The following is a 22,526-nucleotide window of genomic DNA, read 5'->3' on the forward strand; positions in this document are numbered from 1 at the left end:
ATTATTATTAATATAATTATTGCCTTTTGTTACAAGAAGTAATTGCAATATAAAATGCAGTCCCATTTATTTTGTGTTTATGATATGCATATATGACGAGGAATCTTCTAATGCCCCTGAAAGCCACCACTAAACAAAAATCTTTTTTGTAATTTCATTTCTTGTGGTCAAGACTTCCGACATCTAATTCAAAACCTCCTTTGTTCAGTGACAGCAAATCTTGAACTTGATGAGCCAAGCCATTTCCAAGAAAGTTGTAACTGATACTTTTCAGGATTTAAGCAATGAAAGTATTTAACCATGCTTTTATGCAATGGCTGGAACCATTATTCTGTCAAAACATAAGTGTGTATATTCCTGTTAATGTGGTTTTCCCAAAGTCTAAAGTTGCCCAGAGTTCTCATTTTGCCAGAAAGAGAAATATATAAGCTTCACAATTTCCTGAAAATTAGTTTCTTTTAAAATGTTTTCTCTTTAAAGTAAAACAGTGTAATTGGTATTATGTAGCAAAGGAGCAAAACAGAGATTTAAAACAGAAGTGCTCATTTCCATGTCAAACAGTGTATTTTCCAAATTTTTCAAAGAATTAAAAATGAGGACCCTCCTCCCAAGCTAGATAGTGTGAAAAATGAGAAGGAATGTGAAAAAAAGAGAATGTGAAAAGGCTTTTGTTCTGCAAAGGAAAAAAAAATACTTTTTAGAGAATAATACACCTTAAATTTATTCACTGTTGCTCATCCATTCCATCTTTTAATGTCATTGAGTAAATTGCTAGTCATATTTTGTGTATACAATGGTATGATCTTATCCCAAAATCTCAAATTTAATTCCAAGAATGAACAATTTTATAGATTCTTGTGATTTCTACCACATCTTGACGTTATTGTTTTATTTTTTTTTCTTATTTCATGTAAGATGAGAAGCTTCAAATCACCAATCTCTCCCTCTCCTCCCCCCTCCCATTTTGCACACACACACACATACACACACACACACACACACGAAATATTTGCTAAATTATCAAGTTGTAGATTTCTAATTATCCAGATCCTGAAGCCGTGGTCCTCAAACCTTTTGGTCTTAGGATCCTTTGCACTCTTAAAATATGTAAGTATCCCCTCCAAAGAATTTTTGTTTATTTGAATTAAATCTATTGACTTTTCTTGTACTAGAAATTAAAACATTTAGTATGTATTAATATTGTAATACTATTATCATAATTAAAGTTTTGAATTAATGGACCTCTTGAAAAGATTTTGAACATAACCAGGTGTCACTAGATGATAATGTAACAGCCACTGCTCTACACTAATAAAAATTGTGATTACATCTATATTGTTCATAAATATTTTACAGTAATGATGAATATCATAGACCTAGACCTTTTAAATTATTATTATTATTATTAAACACATTGAAGACAAATTGGTATGTGATGCAATTTCTCTTTTCCAAGTATCTTTCCAAAAACTAAGACATTCTTTCGAATGATAAAATCAATGGAAAAACCATTTTGTATGTTTAGCCTCAAACTCCAAATGAAGTAGTTATTTTTAGCATAATATTCCAAAGAACATTAAAAATATAATATGAAGTAAAATGTACAAAATGTTATTTCTCCATTCAGAAAAAAATATTCCAGAAGGCAGGGGACATAATTTATACCAAGAGTGGCATATTTAGTATCTATTTGATTGGTTAAGATGATGCATCTGGAGCAGCTACAGAAGATAATACTGAATGAACAGGTTTTCTGCAATGCTTTGTTAGTGATGCTGAACCACTATTTGAGTGCAAGTTCATGCCAGCTGCAGTTTTACTTGGTGTATCTTGTTGAGGCTTGTTTTAATGGTGCTTTGGGGGGTTTCAGAACTTAATTTTATATGTTAATGTGACATGCTGCCGTATATGTTATCGAGCTCCAGAGATGCCCATAGTCAAAAATAACTTGATTCTATTACCCTTCTGAATCCCACCCTAGGTAATAAAATGTTATCCACTCTGCACAAAGGTATTCCCAAATCATTTTTATAAGAGATTTAAAGTTTTATTTCTACTTTCATGTGAGGAATTTGCATACAATTTAAATTTTCACCAGACTCATTTAATGATAAAGATAACTTCAGGATAGTTTTGAAAGCATAGGTTCTGTTCTTGGAGGAAAGGAGTATTTCTTTTTTTAAGGTAAACTGTAAGATTGTGTGTGTACATGCACAAGTGTTTTTTATCAGTGTAGATTGTTCAAGAATGTCTTGTATTAGGTTTGTGTTTTAAAATAATACCTGGATCTCAGAAAGCATGTCAAATGTTTTATATTGATTTATGGGTATGTGTGCATGTGTAGACACACTGTATATGTATATGTGTATATACATATATATATATATTCAAAATATTATATATATATATGTGTGTGTATATGTGTGAGAGTCAATTTTTAACTGAGAATGAGGATAGTATAGTTGAAAAAGCCCTCAGTATGGCACTTACAGGGGCCTTTGGTTCAAACTTTGTCTCTCTCATTTTCTACCTTTGAGGCTTCCATGGACCTGAGTTTCCTTATGTATGAAATATACAGTTTGAACTAGAGGATTTCTGAAAAAAAAATCTTCCAGATCTAAATCTATGATTACATAATATTTCTAAAGGCAAATGAGTCAGTTGAAGCCAACAATAACAAATACCAAAAAAAAGAATTGTTAATGAGATTGAAGTTTATTAAAATAAATTGAATCTCAGCTTCAATAAATCATAGCATAATTTCAATATAAAAGTTATAATTGCTTTTTTTCTTTTGATCTAATTCACTGAATTACAATATGAGTAGGGTATGAAAGAGCTCCTGTAGGACACCAGAGTCCTTTCAAGGCCCTTTCCAGCTCTAAATCTATGATCCTATTTGCGTACAATCTTATCAAGTAGCAGGAACTGAATTAATTACCTAATCTCATAGTTTGCTCATAGTAAGTAGTTTATTCATTTTAATTACTATTTAATCAAGTGATATGAATCAGCTTGAAAATCTGATAATATTTTCCTTGTCTGCTCTTCGTACTCTATTAAAATTTACTATTATTTAATATAAAATTAGGCCTTTAATAAGAAAAGCCATATTTACTATAATTATCTCTCCTAAATTTTATAATTAATAGCATGACAGGCTTAAAAGAGTTGTCCCTATCATATTTAGTCCTCTTTATTATCACAGTGCAAAAGTTTTTTTTTTTAAGAAAAACTATAAAACCAAGAAATACTCTCTTTGAATCCATTTTTATGACATTCTATAAAAGATAAATATCTTCAAACCAATATTAGGGGAAAAAAATTTTATTAATCCTCCATGAAAGATTGACTATTTTCTATGTCAGAACATATAATTACCTCAGAAAATATGTTCAGTGAAAATTTTGTTATTTTTTGCATGTTACAATAAAAATAAAGTGAAATGACATTTTTTCCATTTGTTTTTCCAGCAGTGGTTTGAATGTCACGTTGGTAGGGTTCTTTGGTATCATTACTCTCACCTTAATGTGACAGGCTGTGCTGCCTCCTTCCCCAAACATTTTTCTCCATTGTATGGACACAACCAAAAATAACACCCATTCATGCATTCATGCATTCATTCATTCATTCATTCATTCATTCATTCTGCAAACATTATTTAGCACCTGCTTCACAAAGCATTATGCAAGTGGCTGTAGAGAAAATGAGACTTGGTTTCTGCCCAAGATCAAGTAGGGGAAATGAGACATAAACAAAGAATTCAAAAACAAGGTAGAATATGATCAATGTTGCAAGAAAGCTACAAAATGTTACGGGAGCCACAGCATAGAGAAAAACTGCATACATTGTAAAGGATAAAGGGAGACTTCATGGATTTGGGAGTACATGCTTGAATGAGTAGGGGAGATAGGACAGAGTTTTTTTGCAGATGGAATAGTATAGAAGTAGAACAATATGAGATGTGACTGTGGGTCAAACAGTGCTTTGGTCTAAGTAGAATCTAAAATCCTAGAAGGGGGATAGGAAGAAGTAAACTTGGAAACACAGTTTGGGGACAAAACAAACTGGATCTGAAGTGTTAGGCAAAGGAGTTTATTAGGTAAGCATTTAGGTGGCAGAATATTTTTTAGCAAAAGACTCATGTGATCAATGCTGTTTCATAAAGATTAAGAGCAGTGAGCACTGTAGCATAAGAGAGAGAGGAGACAAGAGGAGAGGAATTGGAGGAAAAAAGGATAACACTATACATAGAGGAGGAATGGCCTAAGGACAAAACCTTGAGGAGTATCCAACTAGTAGTTGGGAAAATAATAGGAGACAGTAAAAGAATTAGAGAAAGAATCTTCAGAGAGGAAAGTGAAGAACTAAATAGTGATTTCTTTTGTAATCAAAGGGACAAAATTTCCAATCAAGAAAGAGAGTGAGGACAGGGGTCTTCTTGTAAATGTTCAATGACAAATTTCTGAGATACAAATACTCCCATGGAAAATTAAAAATGGATTCTTATGCCAGTTTGGGCTCACTTCAACACACCTATAGGACAGTGACAACAGTGACAAATGCAGTAGGGAATTTAAGATGGAATATGGAATAAAAAATGTGATCAGTGACTTTATAGTGAAATGTAAATAAAATATTAGGAGCAAAATTCAGTTTACAAGAAGTTGAGGAAAGGAATGGTGGGTTAGAAGGGACTGGGAATGTATACATACTATGATGAGTTTCATTATGAAAGGCAGGCCAAGCTTTTCATGAAATAATTCTGAACTGGGCTATGGTCCTGTATGTATCATTAAAAAAAAAAAACTTGAGTACATTTGAGCAGTCATTGTTTGAGTATATAAATGAGGTAGAGTGAGTGTTGGTTGCATTAGGTCACCTCTAAGGTTCTTCTGATCTTTATGGTATAGATTTCGAGAAGGAAAGTTATAGAAGATAGAATAAAAGGTCAAGCAAATGGTAAAGTTGAGAATTTCTCCTACCCTTTTCAGAATATTGAAGACTTGAAGGAATTAGTGGAGAGAGAAGGGTTAGTGATTCAAGATGGAAGAGCAAATGATTTACCATTGTCTAGGAAGAAAGAGGAAACCAGGGAATACCCAGGATAGGTGAAAGGGTTAAGTTGGAAAAGAAGAGTCACTTCTTCCTTTGAAAGAGCACAGAAAGCATAAGAGAATAAGTGAAGATATCTTGAGAGTGAGAGGATGAAAGATAAAGGAAGTCATGTCAGCTGATCTTGATTAATTGTTTCAGTAAAGTATTTAAAGAAGTTATGGACTGAGAGTGGGAGGTAGGAGTGGAATTAAATAAATGAAAGTATTTTACTATTTTTTTATTATGCTATAAATGTGAGGTTTGATATTTTCCAAAGGGCAACAATTGAAGTTCTCTTTTGCTTCTCTGTACTTATTTATTGTAAATGAATTGCTTCAGTAGATTGACAGCTGTGACTGATGGATGCTTACTCTGTTCCAGGAGGTGTGGCTACAGCAAAGCAAAACAAGACCCAGAAGAGGAAAAAATGCATTTTCATAATGGGCACAGTAAGCACATTGTACAAATTTCCCCACAGTTCTCTCTGACTTAAGTTAACATTTCTGGTTAGGTATAGTAACATAATTAACAAAAAGATAAGTTTGCTGGGTTTTTTTAATATCAAGTCTCTATGAAGAACAGAGTATTTATGCATGATGATTAGGTATTAAAAAGTAATTGGTAGAGTTTGAGCATCTCTCTGCTGCAACTTTTAAACATTGCAGGAATTTCAATAAAATCCTCTTATGTGGTATGAAAAATGTCATATTTCAAACTAAGTCTCTAAGTCAATTCTAATTTATATAAATGCAGAGGAGAAAAAATCTATCATATTAATTATGGAAATTGAGTGTAAATGAGGTTTAAAAAAACCTTCAGTATTCCCTCATTAAGCCTTCCCCCCCCCTTTCTATTTCGCTGTTCTCTTGTATTAGATAAGAATTTTCTGGAACAGGTCATACAGACCACTTAGTCCCAAATGACATGGATGATTTTAAAAGGTTGTAGAAATTTAAAGCATTATAATTTAACAAAGAAATGTAAAATGGATGCATGCTCTCTGGTTCACTAATACTATGCCAGTATTGTTTCATGAAATGTGATGTGTCTAGAATTTTCAAAATGATCTGAGCTACCATACCAAGACAAGCATATGCCAAGCACAATATGTGGTACTTCTGATTCTGGTAAATGTCCCCCTGCACAAGCACTTTCAGTTTTTATTGTATATGCCAACATTTGGCAATACGCAACTATGTTTGTAAAGGGAAACTAAAACTTCCCTCCTGTTTTGTTGTCCAACTTGTGGATAAAATTACCTTCCCTGACCCACTCCCCCCGAAAAAAGGAGGCATATGTGTGTGTGTGTGTGTGTATAATATGTGTGTGTGCACACGTATGTACATGTATGTATGTACATGCATGCATGCATACACATATGCACACATATATACACACAAATACATATATACATATATAAAATAATTTGTATAGAGTTTGGCTTAGTCAGGAAGACCTGGAACTAATCTCTCTCTAACAAGTGCTGACTAAGTGACCTTGTTGAATACTTTAACTTCTAAGAGTCTGATGCAATTAAGAAAGGAAAGAAAGATAGGTAGAAAGATAGAAGAGAAAAGAGGGAGGAAGAGGAGAAAAAGAAGAAGAAAATGATGGTGGTGATGATGATGATGATAATGAAGAAGAAAAAGGAGAAGGAAGGCAATTTTGTATGTATGTGTACATATATATGTGTGTGTACATATGTATGCATGTATGTATATACCTGCACACCTGTATGTGCATACATACATTTACGCATTCACACACTCTAATAACCTATTCCAAAATATTTGGTCCTAAAAATAGAACTTGTGCCATGTCAGTACTATTTTTTAAATAACTTAGAAGACTAGTTTTTGCCTACTTGGGATTTAAGGATAGAAATATATCAATGAAATTTGGAATCCTCCTCATCTATTATTTCTATTGTAATACTGATTTATTTTTACAGTTAAACTGCCAGGAGTAAGAACTTATATTGATCCACATACCTATGAAGACCCTAATCAGGCTGTCCATGAATTTGCCAAAGAGATAGAAGCTTCATGCATTACCATTGAAAGAGTTATTGGAGCAGGTATGATGACACCATTTAAGTATAAAATTGTGCCTTATATTTATAAATTAATGCCTAAATGTTGTGTTCATCAGTGAATTAGAACACAGAAATTGTTTTTAAATATATTAAATTTAATTTTCACAAATATAAAGTAATAGACCAAATTTTCAAAGCTACTTATTTTCTATTGCCTGATGACATAATTCATGTAAATGAACACATATCAATCTCTTGGTTTAAACAATGAACAAACAACCACATGACTCCATTTTTGTAATAGCACGGATTTATATATCAGAGCCATGTAATGCAACTTGTGATTATCTCATTTGTCAACAACTTTTGTTGTTGCTGTCTTTTTTTTTATTCTCTCTCATTCAATAGGCTTTGAATCATTTCACTAATCTCTATCACCACCACTTGAATAAAGGAAGAAAAGGCAGGTGAAAGGAAATCAAAATTTTTTTTTGTTGTTAATAGTTCTGATCCAGATTAGCTGGGTTATGAGTAAAAAACGTTACGGCTTTTATGTTTTCTTATTTTCTCTGAATTTCTTCATCTGCATATGTTTCTCCCTATGAGCATGCATAATTGTCTTTACTGGCTCAAGAAATAAAAATCTATATTCAGTAAGATACAGTACAGTATGGGTGCACTTGAATAGTATATTAAAACTCTTTGCTTTTGTGGGTATTAATACACAAATCAGTGCTTGAGTACTTTTTTAAAAAGTCCATAAACTTGGTGGGTAGTCTGCTAGTAAGAAGCCTATTCCATTTTAATCAAGCAAAGTTGAAACACACAGTCCATTACTGAGCCAGTAGTTTGGAAAATGTCCAGGTAAGTATGAGTTTCATTTTCACTGGATGGCCATGATGAAGCATCAGAAGAGGCTTTTAGTAGAGGAATCAAAAACTAGGATTATAGGTTCATAGATCTAGAATTAGAAAGAACCTCTGAAGCAAATAGCTAAGAATAAAATACAATCATTTTAATAGTTTCTTGGTCAACTTGCCCTAATCTGAACCACTTGATTTAAAATGAAAGCTTTCCCCATCTCCTTCGTCTTCATTACCAGGTGAATTTGGTGAAGTCTGCAGTGGACGTCTAAAATTACCAGGAAAAAGAGAATTTCCTGTGGCTATCAAAACCCTTAAAGTGGGTTATACTGAGAAACAACGGAGGGATTTCCTCGGGGAAGCAAGTATCATGGGGCAGTTTGATCATCCCAACATTATCCATTTGGAAGGCGTTGTGACCAAAAGTATGTACCAACTTCTATGTGATTGTGTTCTTTGAATACCAAATTCTAATTTTCTTTCACTTTATCTGATAAGTTGTAAACAGGTCTAGATGACATTAATATTATCTAATGCTAAGTAACTTTGAAATGATGTGTTCCTGTTTTAAAAGATTCCTGGGCAATTTGAGCTTATCTGTATATAAGCTGTGCTTTTAAGTAAAGGTGAACTTTTAAAGGCTACTGAAAGAACTAGCAAATTCAATAATAACCTAACCTCACAGAAATATTAATCACCTAATGATAAGAAGCAGCAATGGTGTTAATGTTATCTTTGTCCCAGTCCCACGTCTCTTTATCCTAATGAAACAAAATCCTCAAAGGATAGGGACATGGTTCTAATATGAATGGCATATCCAGAGGTGCCATGCCACCTTTAAGCAGCCTTTTATAGTCAGCTGTATTTTTTTCTTTCATTTTCTCCATTGAGGTATTTTAATAGCTCCCTGGGAAGCAACATCCTGAAAAGACTGAAAATGTCCCAGTGACAAATGTCCCTCAGTCTTCATTATTTCCGTTAAATCAGTAGCAACCTGTTAAATTTTGGCTCAGACTTTTTTGTAGTCTTCAGACCACAAAATGATATCCAGTGCTTTCCATCTATTTTGAAACTTCTGAGACTCTGGTACATTCCACATGTGTACTTATTTGGTATCCTAGCTCATTTCTGAGGCACTTTAACAGCAGATGTAGCAATCTGCATCAGCTACCATTAGACATCCTTAAGCCTGCAGGAATCCAGAGGTAACCTTTAATATTAATTAACCAGAGAGAGAATATATGAAAAGTACATGGCACCATGGATAGAGCACTGATCCTAGAATCAGAAAGACCTTATTTCAAATTCTGCCTCACATACTTACTAGCTGTGTCATGCTGGATAAGTTGCTCTGTCTACCTGAGTACCCTCATATGTAAATGGGGATAATAATAATAGTCATATGTACATCCAAGTGTACTTGTGAGGATCAAATGACATAATATTTGTAAAGTGCTTTCCAAAACTTAAAGTACTATATAAATGCAAGCTATTAACATAATATGTAACTTTTATACTAGGTGGTATTAGAATACCACCTCAAGCAGCCAGTCCAGTGATTCTATCAAAGTTTCTCTAGAGCACAACCATAGAAGATTTGATACTTCTGTAGGTCACCCATTAGTATTTACTTTAGCAAAAAAAACTCAGGTGCACTAGAGAGTTCTAGATTTGTCCACATGCTGTCATGATAGGATCATAGAGACAGATCTGGAAGAGATATTTGAAGTCATCTGGTCAAAGCCCCTCATTTTATTTTTTATTTTTAAAAATTAATTATTTTTAATTTTCAACAATCACTTTCATGAACTTTAGAGCCAATAGGAGGAACCACAAGAAAGAAAACAAAACAAAAGAGAAAAAAAAAGAGAAAACAATATACTTCGACCTGCATTCAAACTCCATAGTTCTTTCTCTGGATGTGGATAGTATTTTCCATCATGAGACTTTTAGACATCTTAGATCCTTGCATTGCTGAGAAGAAAAGTCTATCAAAGATAGTCATCGCACAATGTGGCTGCTGCTGTGTACAATATTCTCCTGGTTCTGCTCACTTCATTCAGCATCAGTCCACACAAGTCTTTCCAGGTTTTTCTGAAGTCTGCTTACTCATTTATTTCTTTTCTTTTGTTTCTTTTTTTGCTCATCATGTCTTATAACACAATAGTATTCCATTACATTCATATACCACAACTTGTTCAGCCATTCCTCAATTGATGTGCATCACCTTGATTTCCAAGTCTTTTCCACCACAGAAAGAGCTGCTATAAATATTTTTGTACATGTGGGACCTTTTCCCATTTGTATGATGTCTTTGGGATATAGTCCTAAAAGTGCTATTGCTGGGTCAAAGGGTTATGCACATTTTTATAGCCCTTTGGGCATAGTTACAAATTGGTCTCCAAAATGGTAGGATCAGTTCACAACTCCACCAATAAGGCTATAGTGTTCTGATTTTCCCACATCTTCTCCAACATATTTTGTCATGTGAGCCAATCTCATAGGTGTGATGTGGTACCTCAGATTTGTTTTGATTTGCATTTCTCTAATCAATAGTGATTTAGAGCATTTTTTTCATATGACTATAGATAGATTTAATTTATTCATCTGAAAACTACCTATTCATATAAAATCCCTCATTTTACAGAGCAGTAATATAAAATCCAGGGGAAGTGACTTGCCTGGTACTATACACATAGTAGCCAAACTGCAATTTAAACTGAAGCTCTTTATCTCAAAATCCAAGTCTCTTTGTGCTATTTGGAAAATAACTCCTTTTAACTTAAAAAGAAAAAAAATTCTGAGAAGAGGCTTCACTAGACTGCCAAAGGGGTCTATGGCATAAGCAAGATTAAGAACCACTGATCCAAAGATACATTCAATGTAATGCATTTGGAATATGGTCATTGATGTGTCCTTTTCACTTCTCTGAGATCTTCTACTACGCTAATGATATTTAATGAGACAACTTGAAATACAGGGCTCAGTCATCAAATTTCTGCTCCATTATTGGTCAAATTGGAACATAGACTTCTTTGATGTATCCTCAGGTGACCTAGAAGAGGATTCTGCACACAGTGTATGCTCAGCAAATGTTGCTCAGTTGAATTCAGCAAATATTTATTAAGCACCTACTGGGTACATGCAAGTTAACTCAAGTGGTTGTAGTGTAATATTAATGAGGCCAAGATTAAGAGTATGACTCTTGCTTTTACCCCACCCACCAGATCAGCTAGTTAAACAGAGACAATTCTGGAATAAAAAGAGGGGAACAAGGGAACTATTATTTATTTATTAACTCCCTAGTATGTGCTAGGGCATGTGGTCTCAAAGCCACATGTGGCCTTCTAGGTCCTTGGGTGCAGGCTTTTGACTGAGTCCGAGTTTTATAGAACAAATCCTTTTATTAAGGTGATTTGCTCTGTGATGTTTGGATTCAGTCAAAGAGCCACAGTTGAGGACCTAGATGGCCACATATGGCCTTGAGGCTGCAGGTTCCCCAACCCTGTGCTTGGCATTATGCTAAGCATTTTGTAATTATCACATTTTAACCTCAAAAAGAACTTTTTATTAAGTAAATGCTTAATAAATATTTTTATTCATTCATTTCTTACTTTATGTGTAGTAATATTACAATACATTTACGTATCCATATAATATCGTACTATAATCATTGGTATTCATGTTATTCTTAAAGTGTCAGTTCCATGAAGATGAGCACCATATTTTATCTGAACTATATATCTAGGACTCATGTCAGCTACCTTATGCCTCTTAGTAAAGAGGTTGTAGACTAGAGTTGTGGAATTCTCATACATTTTCCGAAATGGCCAAGGTATTGATTCATTCTGCTTGACTTTACTCATCTGTTACAAAGAAGGGTACTATATTGGGTGGAGGAGTCATTGGTGTTATTTTTCTGTTTTATAACTGAGGAAAATAAGACAGACAGAGGTTAAGTGACTTACCTAGAGTCTTTCTAGTAGATGTCTGAAACCAAGTTTGATCTCAAGTCTTCCTGATTCCAGGGCCAGCAATCTACCCACTCCACTAATTAGCTCAGTTGAAAGGTACCTCTGATGTACTTACATGTGATGCATGCAGTTAGTAACAGATGTTACAAAAAGAGAGGCAAGTAGCTAACTCCAAACCAACCACTGCAATTGGAAATTATGCCTACAATACATTTGTACTGATGCTGGCTCAGTAATTCTATCTCTGATCCCAAGGAGCAACATAGTTAATGTTGACTAACACTATCATAATAATATAATTTTGTTTTCTTAGAGAAGATTTTCCCCTAAAGAGTAATTAGGGAAAAGAAACGTTGGAGGGATATAAGAAGGTAATAAAACAGTACTTGATTGAAAGTAAGTTTTTCCAAAATGTCTTTTGTCCAGCATTCCCTTTTACTTCTTCAAGACTAATATGACTCATTTGACCAAATTACTGCTTGTAGGAGATTATTGCAAGGCAATATACCTTAAGATCACTCAAGGGCAAACTACTTCCTTAGGGAAGGAAAGTTACCTATAAGGGATACAGGTATGCAAAAAGGGCTATCTGTAATAGAAAGGAAAGAAGAATTAGAAAAAAATATCTTAGGAATTCAATGATATAAAACCAATAAAAAATTGGATATTGAATTCAGTGATTAATCATTGTTCCCTATGGCGAGAAGATCCACTCTTCTCTTGATGAATTCGTTTCTATGCTATGAAAACCAACTCAATTCTCAAGCCTTCATGTAGTCTTCACCGAACTCCCAGCTGGCAAAATTAGACCCTTTACATCCTATATAACATTGTGTTTTATACATATCAAATGTCATGTAATTCTATATTGCAGTTTCCTATTTATGCAATATATCACCCCCTCAGCAACCCCTACAAATTGTAAGCTCCATGAGGTCAGGTTCTGGGACTTAATTAAACTTTCTATCTTCCCCCGGACTTAGAAAAGTATGATTTTAATAAATGTCTTGTGAAGTAACTGAAACAAGACACTTGCATTTTTTATATCTATAAATGTAACCATATTTGAAATATGTAGATTATGGTCCAGAGTATAAAATGGAAATGTCATAGGGAATGATGATGAATCATCCTTAAAATGTTTACACTTAATTTTTTTTAATCAAATACCTTTTTCTGAGGATGACCCCTCAATGACATTAATAGGAAAACTGAAACAATAGCCTTTAAAGGTGACTCTTTATCTTTATTTCTTGTTCTGTGTGAATTGAAATCATATTTTCCTTCACAAAGGTAAGTTATTAATGCTCAGCTTAGGAAGTCTGCAACTTGGTTTTAATTTACCATGTTGAAACTCACTTTATTTGTGTCCTTAATTTCATGCTCTCTGATCTGATGCTAATTTATTCAGCAATTATTCTCAACCTGCAGCACACAGATAATGAGGCATAAGTGCAACTAAATCTTGTGATTTCTCTGATTGGAGTTGGATGGGGAGGCTGGAGTAGCATTCCCACAGACAGGGCGATAATGATACTCCATCTTTTTTTTCTGTATCATTGCTTTAAGTGCTAAAAACAAGGGACCTCACTCAGAAATCCTTTTGTGATCTGTTGCTAAATATAGTACATCCTAAAGAGAGATACTGTCTGCAGGGGTTTGCTGACAGATGACTAAAAACCCACAGCTTCTGACTCAAATAGCTCATTTTCAATGCAAGGCACTTTCATGAAATGCTCAACAGTGCCAACTTCTACTATTCAACAAGATTCAGAAAATAGTAAAAGAAGAAAAAATATATGTGAGTCAGCCCTGTCTCCCATCAAAACATCATTACATTTCTGAGTTTCTTATGAGCTGCTCTACTTTGTGTTACCTGTTGTGGAAATTAGCCAAGGGGCTGCCTTCTTAGATGTTTTTATGTTAATAAATTCAGAGCCAATTTTTCCAAATCATAGAATTGCCAAATGTTGAGTTCTGTCTTCAACACCTGAGGTGATGTAAAATTTTTCATAATAAGAACAAAGACCAAAAGCAGAAGCCAAAGCCTTGGGCCACATTTACCTGATCTAAAATTAGGTCAGGCATGGAGCTGTGCTAAATTTATACTCAATAGTAGACTGGAAATACTTTGCAAAATACTATTTACAGCACAATTGAGGAATAACTCCTTCCATTCCCAGAGGGATGGAACATTCAAGTGCAAGAGACTGTTTAAAAAAATTTCACCCAATTGTGACACAAATTTATGACTTTATTCATGCTTGTCAATATATGATTTTATTGACACTCCAAAATCTTTTAAAATCAGTGTTATTTATCTACCAATGTTGTTGAAGACAAATTATTAAAATGTATATACTTTTTTTAATTTTTAAAGAAAAAATAAAAGCAGCTAGGTGGTGCAATGGGGCAGGTAGGTGGCACAGAGGATAGCGTACCAGCCCTAAAGTCAGGAGGACCTGAGTTCAAATCCGGCCTCAGACCAAACACTTGACACTAGCTGTGTGACCCTGGGCAAGTCACTTAACCCCAATTGCCTAAAAAAAAATTAAAAAAGAAAAAGTAAACCACATTTTTTCTAAGAGAATTGAATATTTTGTGGGAATTATTGTTTATATGATGATAATGCCTTACACATAATAGGTCATAGATCATAGATCTAAAGTTAAAAGTAATCTAGAGACCATAGAGTCCAATATCTCACATTTCAACTGACAAAAACTGCAGTCTAGGGATGTAAAATGACTTGGCCAGAGATGCAGTTATTAAGTGTCTGACACAGGATTTGAACCCCTATTTTCTTCATTTAAATGACAACATGCACTACACTCTGCTAGGTTGTCTTTTTATATATACAATAAAAGTTTATGAAATGGATTGGAATGGAATGGAATTGAATACTGTAACTATGCTGATCTCAGACCAAAGTCCTTAGGAAAAACCCATTAGCAAATTCATGAATCATGTAAATACTGCAAATAAGTAATCAACTGATTATTTTTTACATTCCAGTTTTACTGTGATTGATTATAGGTCATTAGTGACTATCAATAAATGAAACTGTAGTGGAATTTTACAAGAATGTTTGAAAATAAAGGAAATGTTTATTCAGTAGAAAGAATTGGATTTGAAGTCAAAAGATGGGCCCCACCCTCTCAGCTAAGGCCTTACTTCATATTTCACTGAAAAAAAATGAGGTCATTCTCTAAAAGCTCCCTCTTCTCCTTTTATATGCATCTACTATCATTCAGACATATTCCCTTGATATCTCTTCCTTCACCCACTTCTCACATGAAGGAGTAGTTCTTTTTTTTTCCAAAGTAAAATATTCTACCTGTATCCTTTTACTCAACTATTCCAAGAGATTCCTCACCTGGTTGTCTCCCTATTAATCTTCAATCTCATCTCTCATCTCATCTCATCAATCTACTGCCTGCTGATTAACATGTTAATGTCTCACCCAACCCTAAAAAAAAAGGAAAAGGAAAAAAAATCTCACTCAATCCAACCATCCCTGATAGCTACTCTCATGTGTGTGTGTGTGTATAATACACATACACACATATATGCGTATACACATATGTGTGTATACATATATATACATACGTGCAAACATGCATGTGTGTGTGTGTGTGTGTGTGTGTGTGTGTGTATGTGCGACTCCTCCTCTTCCAGGCTAAACTTTTTGCAGTCTAACTTCTTATCTCATCATTCAATTGAAACTATTCTCTCCAATGTGAAAAATGATCTTTTAATTGCCAAATATAATGGCCTTTTCTGATCCTTATCTTCATTTGTCTGCAGCTTTTGCTGCTATCAATCAGCCTGTTTTGGATACTTTCTCCTGTTTAGGTTTTCTTGACACTTACAATGGGAAATACTCTTTCTCAATCTCCTTTGATGGATATTAATCCTGGACATGTCCATTATCCATAAGAGATTTCATCTAAGGGTCTGACTTAAAGCCACTTCCTTCTTTCCTCTATAACATTTTTATTAGTTCCCATGAGTCACATCATTTCTATGCATATAATTCCCCTATCAATATATCTAGTCCTATTTCTTTTGAGGTCTCATTTCATATCACCAACTGCCTTTGGATGTTTAAAACTGAATGTTCTTTAGGCAAATCAAGTTCAAAGTGTCCAAGAATAGAATTCATTAGCTTCTCCCCCAACTAAAAAGAAAAAAATAACTAAACCTAGTTTTGACTTTCTTGATATTGTCACAATAAGACCACTCCTCCAATCACCCTAACACCCAGCCTAGTTATTATTCCTTTCTCCTCACTCAAAATCACCTCACAATACCAATTCTCTCTCAAGTCTTCTTGTTTCTACCTGCACAACATTGCTAAATGTTGCCTTATCTCCAGTCAGCTACTTATATACCCATTGCTTTACATCAAGATGATTGCAATAACCTCTTTGTTGATCACACTTCATGTCTCTCTCCATTCAAATCCACCCTGCTACCAAAGTGAGTGTAGTAAAGCACGGATCTGATCAATCTGATGCCCTTATTTGATATACTCCAGTGTCTCCTATTTCACCTAGGATCTAATATAAAAAGAACTACTTGGTATTTAAAGGCATTCACAACATGACACTTTCCTCCCTTTTAAGGGCTTTTAACCATATTGGCCTGTTTGTCACATTTGACACTATGTCAGACTCCATGACCTTTCATTGTTGGTCCCCTGTCTTAAATTATTTTCCTTCTCATCTCTGCCTACTGGTTTTCCTGGATTCCCTCAATACTGCATCAAATTCCACATTCTACAATCTCTGAAATTTCTCATCTCCCTTCTACTATTAGATTCCCTCTGAGACTGGCTTTTATTTAATCTGTATGTATCTTGTATGTATGCAGTTTTTTGGATGTTGCCTCCACTTTTAGAGTACCAACTCTTTCATAGTAGGAATTCTGATCTTGTTTATGGTTTTGGTCCATATTCAGTCATTAAACATCCTGTTAAGGATGTTACACAAATGTTGGGTGACTACTTCCTGTTACTTCTCAAACCAACTCTCAACCTCAACTTTTTATTCTATAAAGTAGCAATAAAAATATTTGCACTATTTACTATGTAGAGTGAGACTATACTACCTTGCTTTAGAAATGCTTATGACTATGTTGACAGAAAGGTGATAAATATTTCAACTAATAAATAAAGACAGGATGTGAGGTAGAATTAAAAGGGCAGGATTGAGAGTCAGGGAATTTGGGATTAATCCATATTCTACTGTTTCCTCCCTAAGTAACTTATGTGAGTCACTTAAGCTAAGCCCTAATTTCCTCATCTATAAATGTGTGCATTGAATTCCATAATCCTTATGGTTCCTTCCTGATTTAAATGTGTGATTCTTTGATCCTATGAATTTCCCCAAATCATTCTGTGGAGTAGTAGGGAGTAGAGCTTTCCATCACCAAAGGAAGCAAACACCTTCCTGATGATGAATGTATAGATCCTTAAATTACTGAGATCTTACATCCTTTGTGAATCCCTCCATTACTTTTTTGAGTAAGCTATTATTTTGGTTCTCTAGAGGTAATGATTTACCATGATTCATAAGGATACAGCATAACTATTAAATGTGGATCTTGGGGAATACAAAGTCTTCTGTGGGGAAAAGGTTGTATTTATCCCAATTCCCAAATATAATCTATCCTATTTGCATCCCCTTTTTCTTTCTGGACCCAGATGATTATCTACCTGTAATGACCAGAAGGGCTATGGATACTGATGGAATAATCAAGTTATCTATTTTAATCAGGGAAAAGAAATTTCTTCATCCTTCAGAGGGGCAACCTGGTATAGTGTTAAACATGACGTAATTGAGATATCTCTGTTATTCTGGGCAAGTAACTTAGCATCTTTTAGTTCCAGTTTTCTCACCTGTAAAATAGGAACAATAATAGAATTAGCAAATAGGACAGGGCTGATCAGGTTGCATTGGTATCTCAGGCTTCATATTTTAAAAAATGAGACAATCGTCCATCTAGTAATTAACACGTCATTCAATCCTGAGGGTCCAGCTGGACTATCCTTTTGGCTTTTTGTACTCACTCAGGTAGGAAGCCATGTTAATAGCTTACAACTTTGTCCACTGATTCAACCAAATGTTAAAGGCAGTTTAATTCCTTTTTAAGTAATCAAATGAGCTCAACCATGTAGATCACTTTGCAAACTTCAAAGCACTATACAAATGAGAAATTTCATTACTATATCCATTTCTTTTAAATGGCTATGGATTTCATAGTAGACTCTGTAGTATCTTTGGACTACATACCATTAGGCCAATTATATACACAAAAAGAAGGATCTAAACATTTTCTGCATGTTCAGGGAATTCTTTTATTTAAAAATTGTATAAGATGTCTTTCAAAACACTGGTGAATTTCTTTGGCTGTTTTTCTCCTTATTTTATACCTTTTCAGATAGTTTTTTTTAAAAATCATTGGCAATTTCAATAAAATGTAAACTCTTTGAGGACAGGCATTGCTTTTTTTTTGTCTTTGTATTCTGAGTGCCTATAGCAGTGCCTGACACATAGTAGCTGCTTCATATAGTCTCACTGAATTAAAACATACATTTGAAATTACCCACCATATGCCATTAAAGTCATTTTCTGAAATTTGCACTTTATTTGGAATAAAAATATATATGTGTATATATATGTATATATAAAATTAAAACATAAATTTTCCTTGTAGTTTGCTTGTATTAGAAAGTGTGTAAGTGGAAATTACACAAAATAAGAAAAGTAAAGTGAGAAATGTCATGAAAGGTTTTAAATGACAGTTTCAAGATTTTACATTTTATCATAGAGCAAGTAGAGAGCTGTTGAATAGTTGAATAGAATGGGGGGGGGGTCCTAGGAATAACATCCAGGCTTTGGGAATATAAATTTGACTCTCATATGGAAGATGAATGGGAGAAGTGTGCTGTTAGTCATTTTTTTCAGCCATGTCTGATTCATTGTTACCTCATTTGGAGTTTTCTTGGCAAAGATATTGGAGTGGTTTGTCATTTCCTTCTCCAGCTCATTTTTGCAAATGAGGAACTGAGGTGAACAGGGGTAAGTGACTTGACCAGGGTCACCTTAGCTAGTAAGTGTCTGAGGCCAAATATGAACTAATGAAAATGTCTTCTTAATTCTAAGCCCAGAGAAAGAACTGATGGAGTCTGAATGAAGATTGAAGAATACTTTTATTAAACTTATTTTTGTCTGTGTTTTCTTTAAAATATGACAAATATGGAAATATATTTTGCATGACTACACACATTTAATAAACCAAATTTCTTGATTTCTCAATGAGGTGGGTACAAGAAGGAGGAAGGGAGAGGATTTTGAACTCAATTTTTAAAATGAATGTTAAAAATTGTTTTTACATATAATTGGGGAAAATGAAATATTAAATAAAAAAGAAACTGAAAAGGAGATGTCAAACAGGTAAGCAGAAAACCAACAGACAATTATTTTGTAAGGCAAGCATGAAGAAAATAGTATATAGGACATGGACAAGCATGTAAAAAACTGAAAATAATTCAAATAGAATGAGGATCAGTAATGTTATTGTATTTAGCCATTTAAAAAAAATACATTGGATTTCTAGAAGTCTTCAAAATTCTCATATCTATATGATTATAATTATTGACTTTATATTTATGATTCCACATTTCAAGATGGAAGGGAATGTAGAGGCCATTTAATAGTACCTTGCCTCATTTCACAGATAAGAGGTAGATGCCTAAAGAGGTTAAGTGACTAGTTAGTAATGAGATTAGAAACCATCCCTAATTTCTGAAGTGTTCTGTAATCAATCAGCTATTCTTTTGCATGAAAAAGCCCAAACAGTTTAATATTCTTTCCTTAAAATATACAAATATCTTAATATGAACCAATTTTAAAGTTTATTATAATCATGTTATGACATAGTTTTAACACATCTAATGCATAGGCATTTATTATGCAATTTTAAAATGACTGACAGCTCCTCTTGTCTATATTTCGTGCCACTTCATGGAAATTGATTTAAATAAAAATAATTTGCATGTTCTTAGAGGATTTTGTTGAATTTACAAGGACTAGGGGAAACCACATTAATTATTGCTATGTCATCCTTGCAAGCTAGCGAGAAATGAGATCTAAAACCTGAGCCAAACTATATATAATTAGCATTAAAATGACTCAAGCATGAAAATTAATCAAAAGGGATTTGAAGAGTCTTATTATTCTTGTCAACAAAAGAATATTATACCTGTTTGCAAACTTTTATTTTGATTGCTCATCCCCCCCTCTCAATCTCAAATACGAGAGCCACTTTAGGTCCCCATCACACTTCTCATATAACATTTTTTTTAAATTTCTGTTATGACAGTCTTTGCTGCCATACATAATTAATATGTCTCTTAAACACAGATGATGCTGGCTGAAAAAGTGAACAGCATGCATCCCAGGTGTCCAACTTCTTAAAAGTAATTATTTCTTCTTTCTGTATGTGTATTATTTAATGTTAATGAGATTTTTTGATGGGTGCATCCTGTTTATGACATAATGTATTTCTTCTGAGCTCAGTAAAGTTGGGGTTGAAGGCCAAGGTGTTCATTAACCCAGGAAAAATTACTTCATATAGACTTTTTAACTCATTGCTGAAGTTCATCAGTCTAAGGAATACCTGCAGTCAACTCATTCTACTGATAGATGATTCTAAAAAATGGAAAATGAGTGGGGAGATGGGAAGGAGAGAAATTCAGTAAAGAAAGGTGAGTATAAGAAAGGAGCAGAGAATAGAATTATATGTTAATTACACGGCGGAAAGCAACAGATTTCAAAGAACATATAGAAGATATGAAATTGTATATAGATAAAGTAATTGGCTACATGTATTGCTATATATGAAGGCCCCTCAACCTAAGAATAGACAACCAACCCCCACCCCCTCACCTGGCTCCAGCCAAGCATGATTCTAATACTAGAAATTTAGCCGTTCTAATTTCATTATTTTAAATTGAACTTTTCCTTATTTAAAATGTAAATACCCATTAAAACACATTAGAAATCATTCTTTAAAGGAGTCAGTAGTATAGGTGGGTTGTTTGTTTTTCTTCCAACCTCAATTTCTTTCCCTATACAAGGTTACTTAGCCAGAGAAATATTCCAGAGCACTGTGTATGTCCCTGAGAATCGGAGACACATTGGAGAGGAGAAGGCAGGCATCTTAACTGTTTTTGTTTGAAGTAAATTAAAATATTTACTTTATCTAAAGTCTTCTTACCTTGTATACTTCCACAAGATTGAAGAACACTTAATACTTTTTATATAGATGTGGCTTAGAGTCAAATTCTTAAGTTCCCAGGAGCAAGACTAGGTGGGAAGTTGAGTCAGAGACATACTTGGTAATACAAACCTAAGATTAAGTTGAAAAGGCTATTTCCATTTTTGACATATTTGCTTACACTAGTGGATTAGAGTAATGGTGTAAGTAAAGTTAATCTAGTAAAGTATGTGATAACAGCTGATCTTTTGGGAACATGTGGGAAAATATGGACTAGCCTCATGTGTGGGGAACCTGGGGTCTCCAGGCCACATGTGGTGGTCTAGGTCCTCACTTATGGCCCTTTGACTAAAAGGCCTGAAGGCCACAGGTTCTTCAGCCCTGGGCCAGATTAAAGCACAATTACATACATATTAGCACTGCTTGAATGGCTTGGCCCAAACAGTAGTCATTAATGTCTTATGTCATTTTGGAAGGAAGTCACCAGTGGAGTGCCCCAGAGATCTGTACTTGGTCCTGTAGTTTTTATATTTTTGTCACTTACTTAAATAGAGGTGTCAGTGGCATGCTTATCATATTCATAGATCATGAAATGCTGGAAAAAATAACTAACATCATAGATGACCATCAGGATTCAAAAACATTTTTATAATCTAGAACATTAGGCTAAATCAAGTCATCTGAAATTTAGTAGGGTTAAATGTTAAATCATATTTTCCATTTAGAAAGTCAGCTTCCAGGTTGATATTAGGAAGGCAGGGATGGTGAGGCAACAGTTCAAAAAAGATCAGGGAATGATTTTAGCAGACAGAAAGGTCAAAATAAATGAAAAATATGGTATAACAGATAGGAAAGCCAATGAAATAGTAAACTGTTTTAAAAGAGGTGCAATGTCCTCATCATACCAGGTGAGCCATGTTGTATTCAGTTCTGGCAACACATTTTCACATTTTAGGAAGAACATTAACAAGCTAGATAACATCCAAATGAGCACAACAGGAATCATGGGTATTTTGTTTATAAAAGTGAATGCTTGGTGGGAAAAGGAGATATGAGATAACTGAAAGTCTTTGTAGAGCTTCAAATAAAAAAAAGGATATAGTTTTTGGTTTTTTGGTGTTTTTGTTTTTGTTGTTTTTACATGCCCTGGCACTGTAGAATTGGGATCAATTAGGTGTAATTTGCAACAAGTTAAATTGAGACTTGATATTATGAAAACTTATGATAATTAGAGAGATATTGAAGTGAAATGAACTGCCTTTGTAAGTGCTA

General features: G+C 34.0%; 1 protein-coding gene across 9 annotated transcripts in view; it reads left to right on the forward strand.

Moving 5' to 3' along the window:
- EPHA5 (EPH receptor A5) overlaps window positions 1-22,526 on the forward strand; it is a 493,180-nt gene that overhangs the window by 440,055 nt on the left and 30,599 nt on the right. For all 9 annotated transcript variants that reach the window (XM_020999825.2, XM_078148799.1, XM_020999824.2 and 6 more), the window contains 3 exons: window positions 5,479-5,546; window positions 7,049-7,174; window positions 8,235-8,420. In XM_020999825.2, coding sequence (XP_020855484.1) covers window positions 5,479-5,546; window positions 7,049-7,174; window positions 8,235-8,420 — 380 coding nt within the window. The remainder of the gene's footprint in view (window positions 1-5,478; window positions 5,547-7,048; window positions 7,175-8,234; window positions 8,421-22,526) is intronic.

The sequence above is a fragment of the Phascolarctos cinereus genome, unplaced genomic scaffold (assembly GCF_003287225.1).
Source record: "Phascolarctos cinereus isolate Bilbo 61053 unplaced genomic scaffold, phaCin_HiC Scaffold_9;HRSCAF=440, whole genome shotgun sequence".
Lineage (NCBI taxonomy): Eukaryota > Metazoa > Chordata > Mammalia > Diprotodontia > Phascolarctidae > Phascolarctos > Phascolarctos cinereus.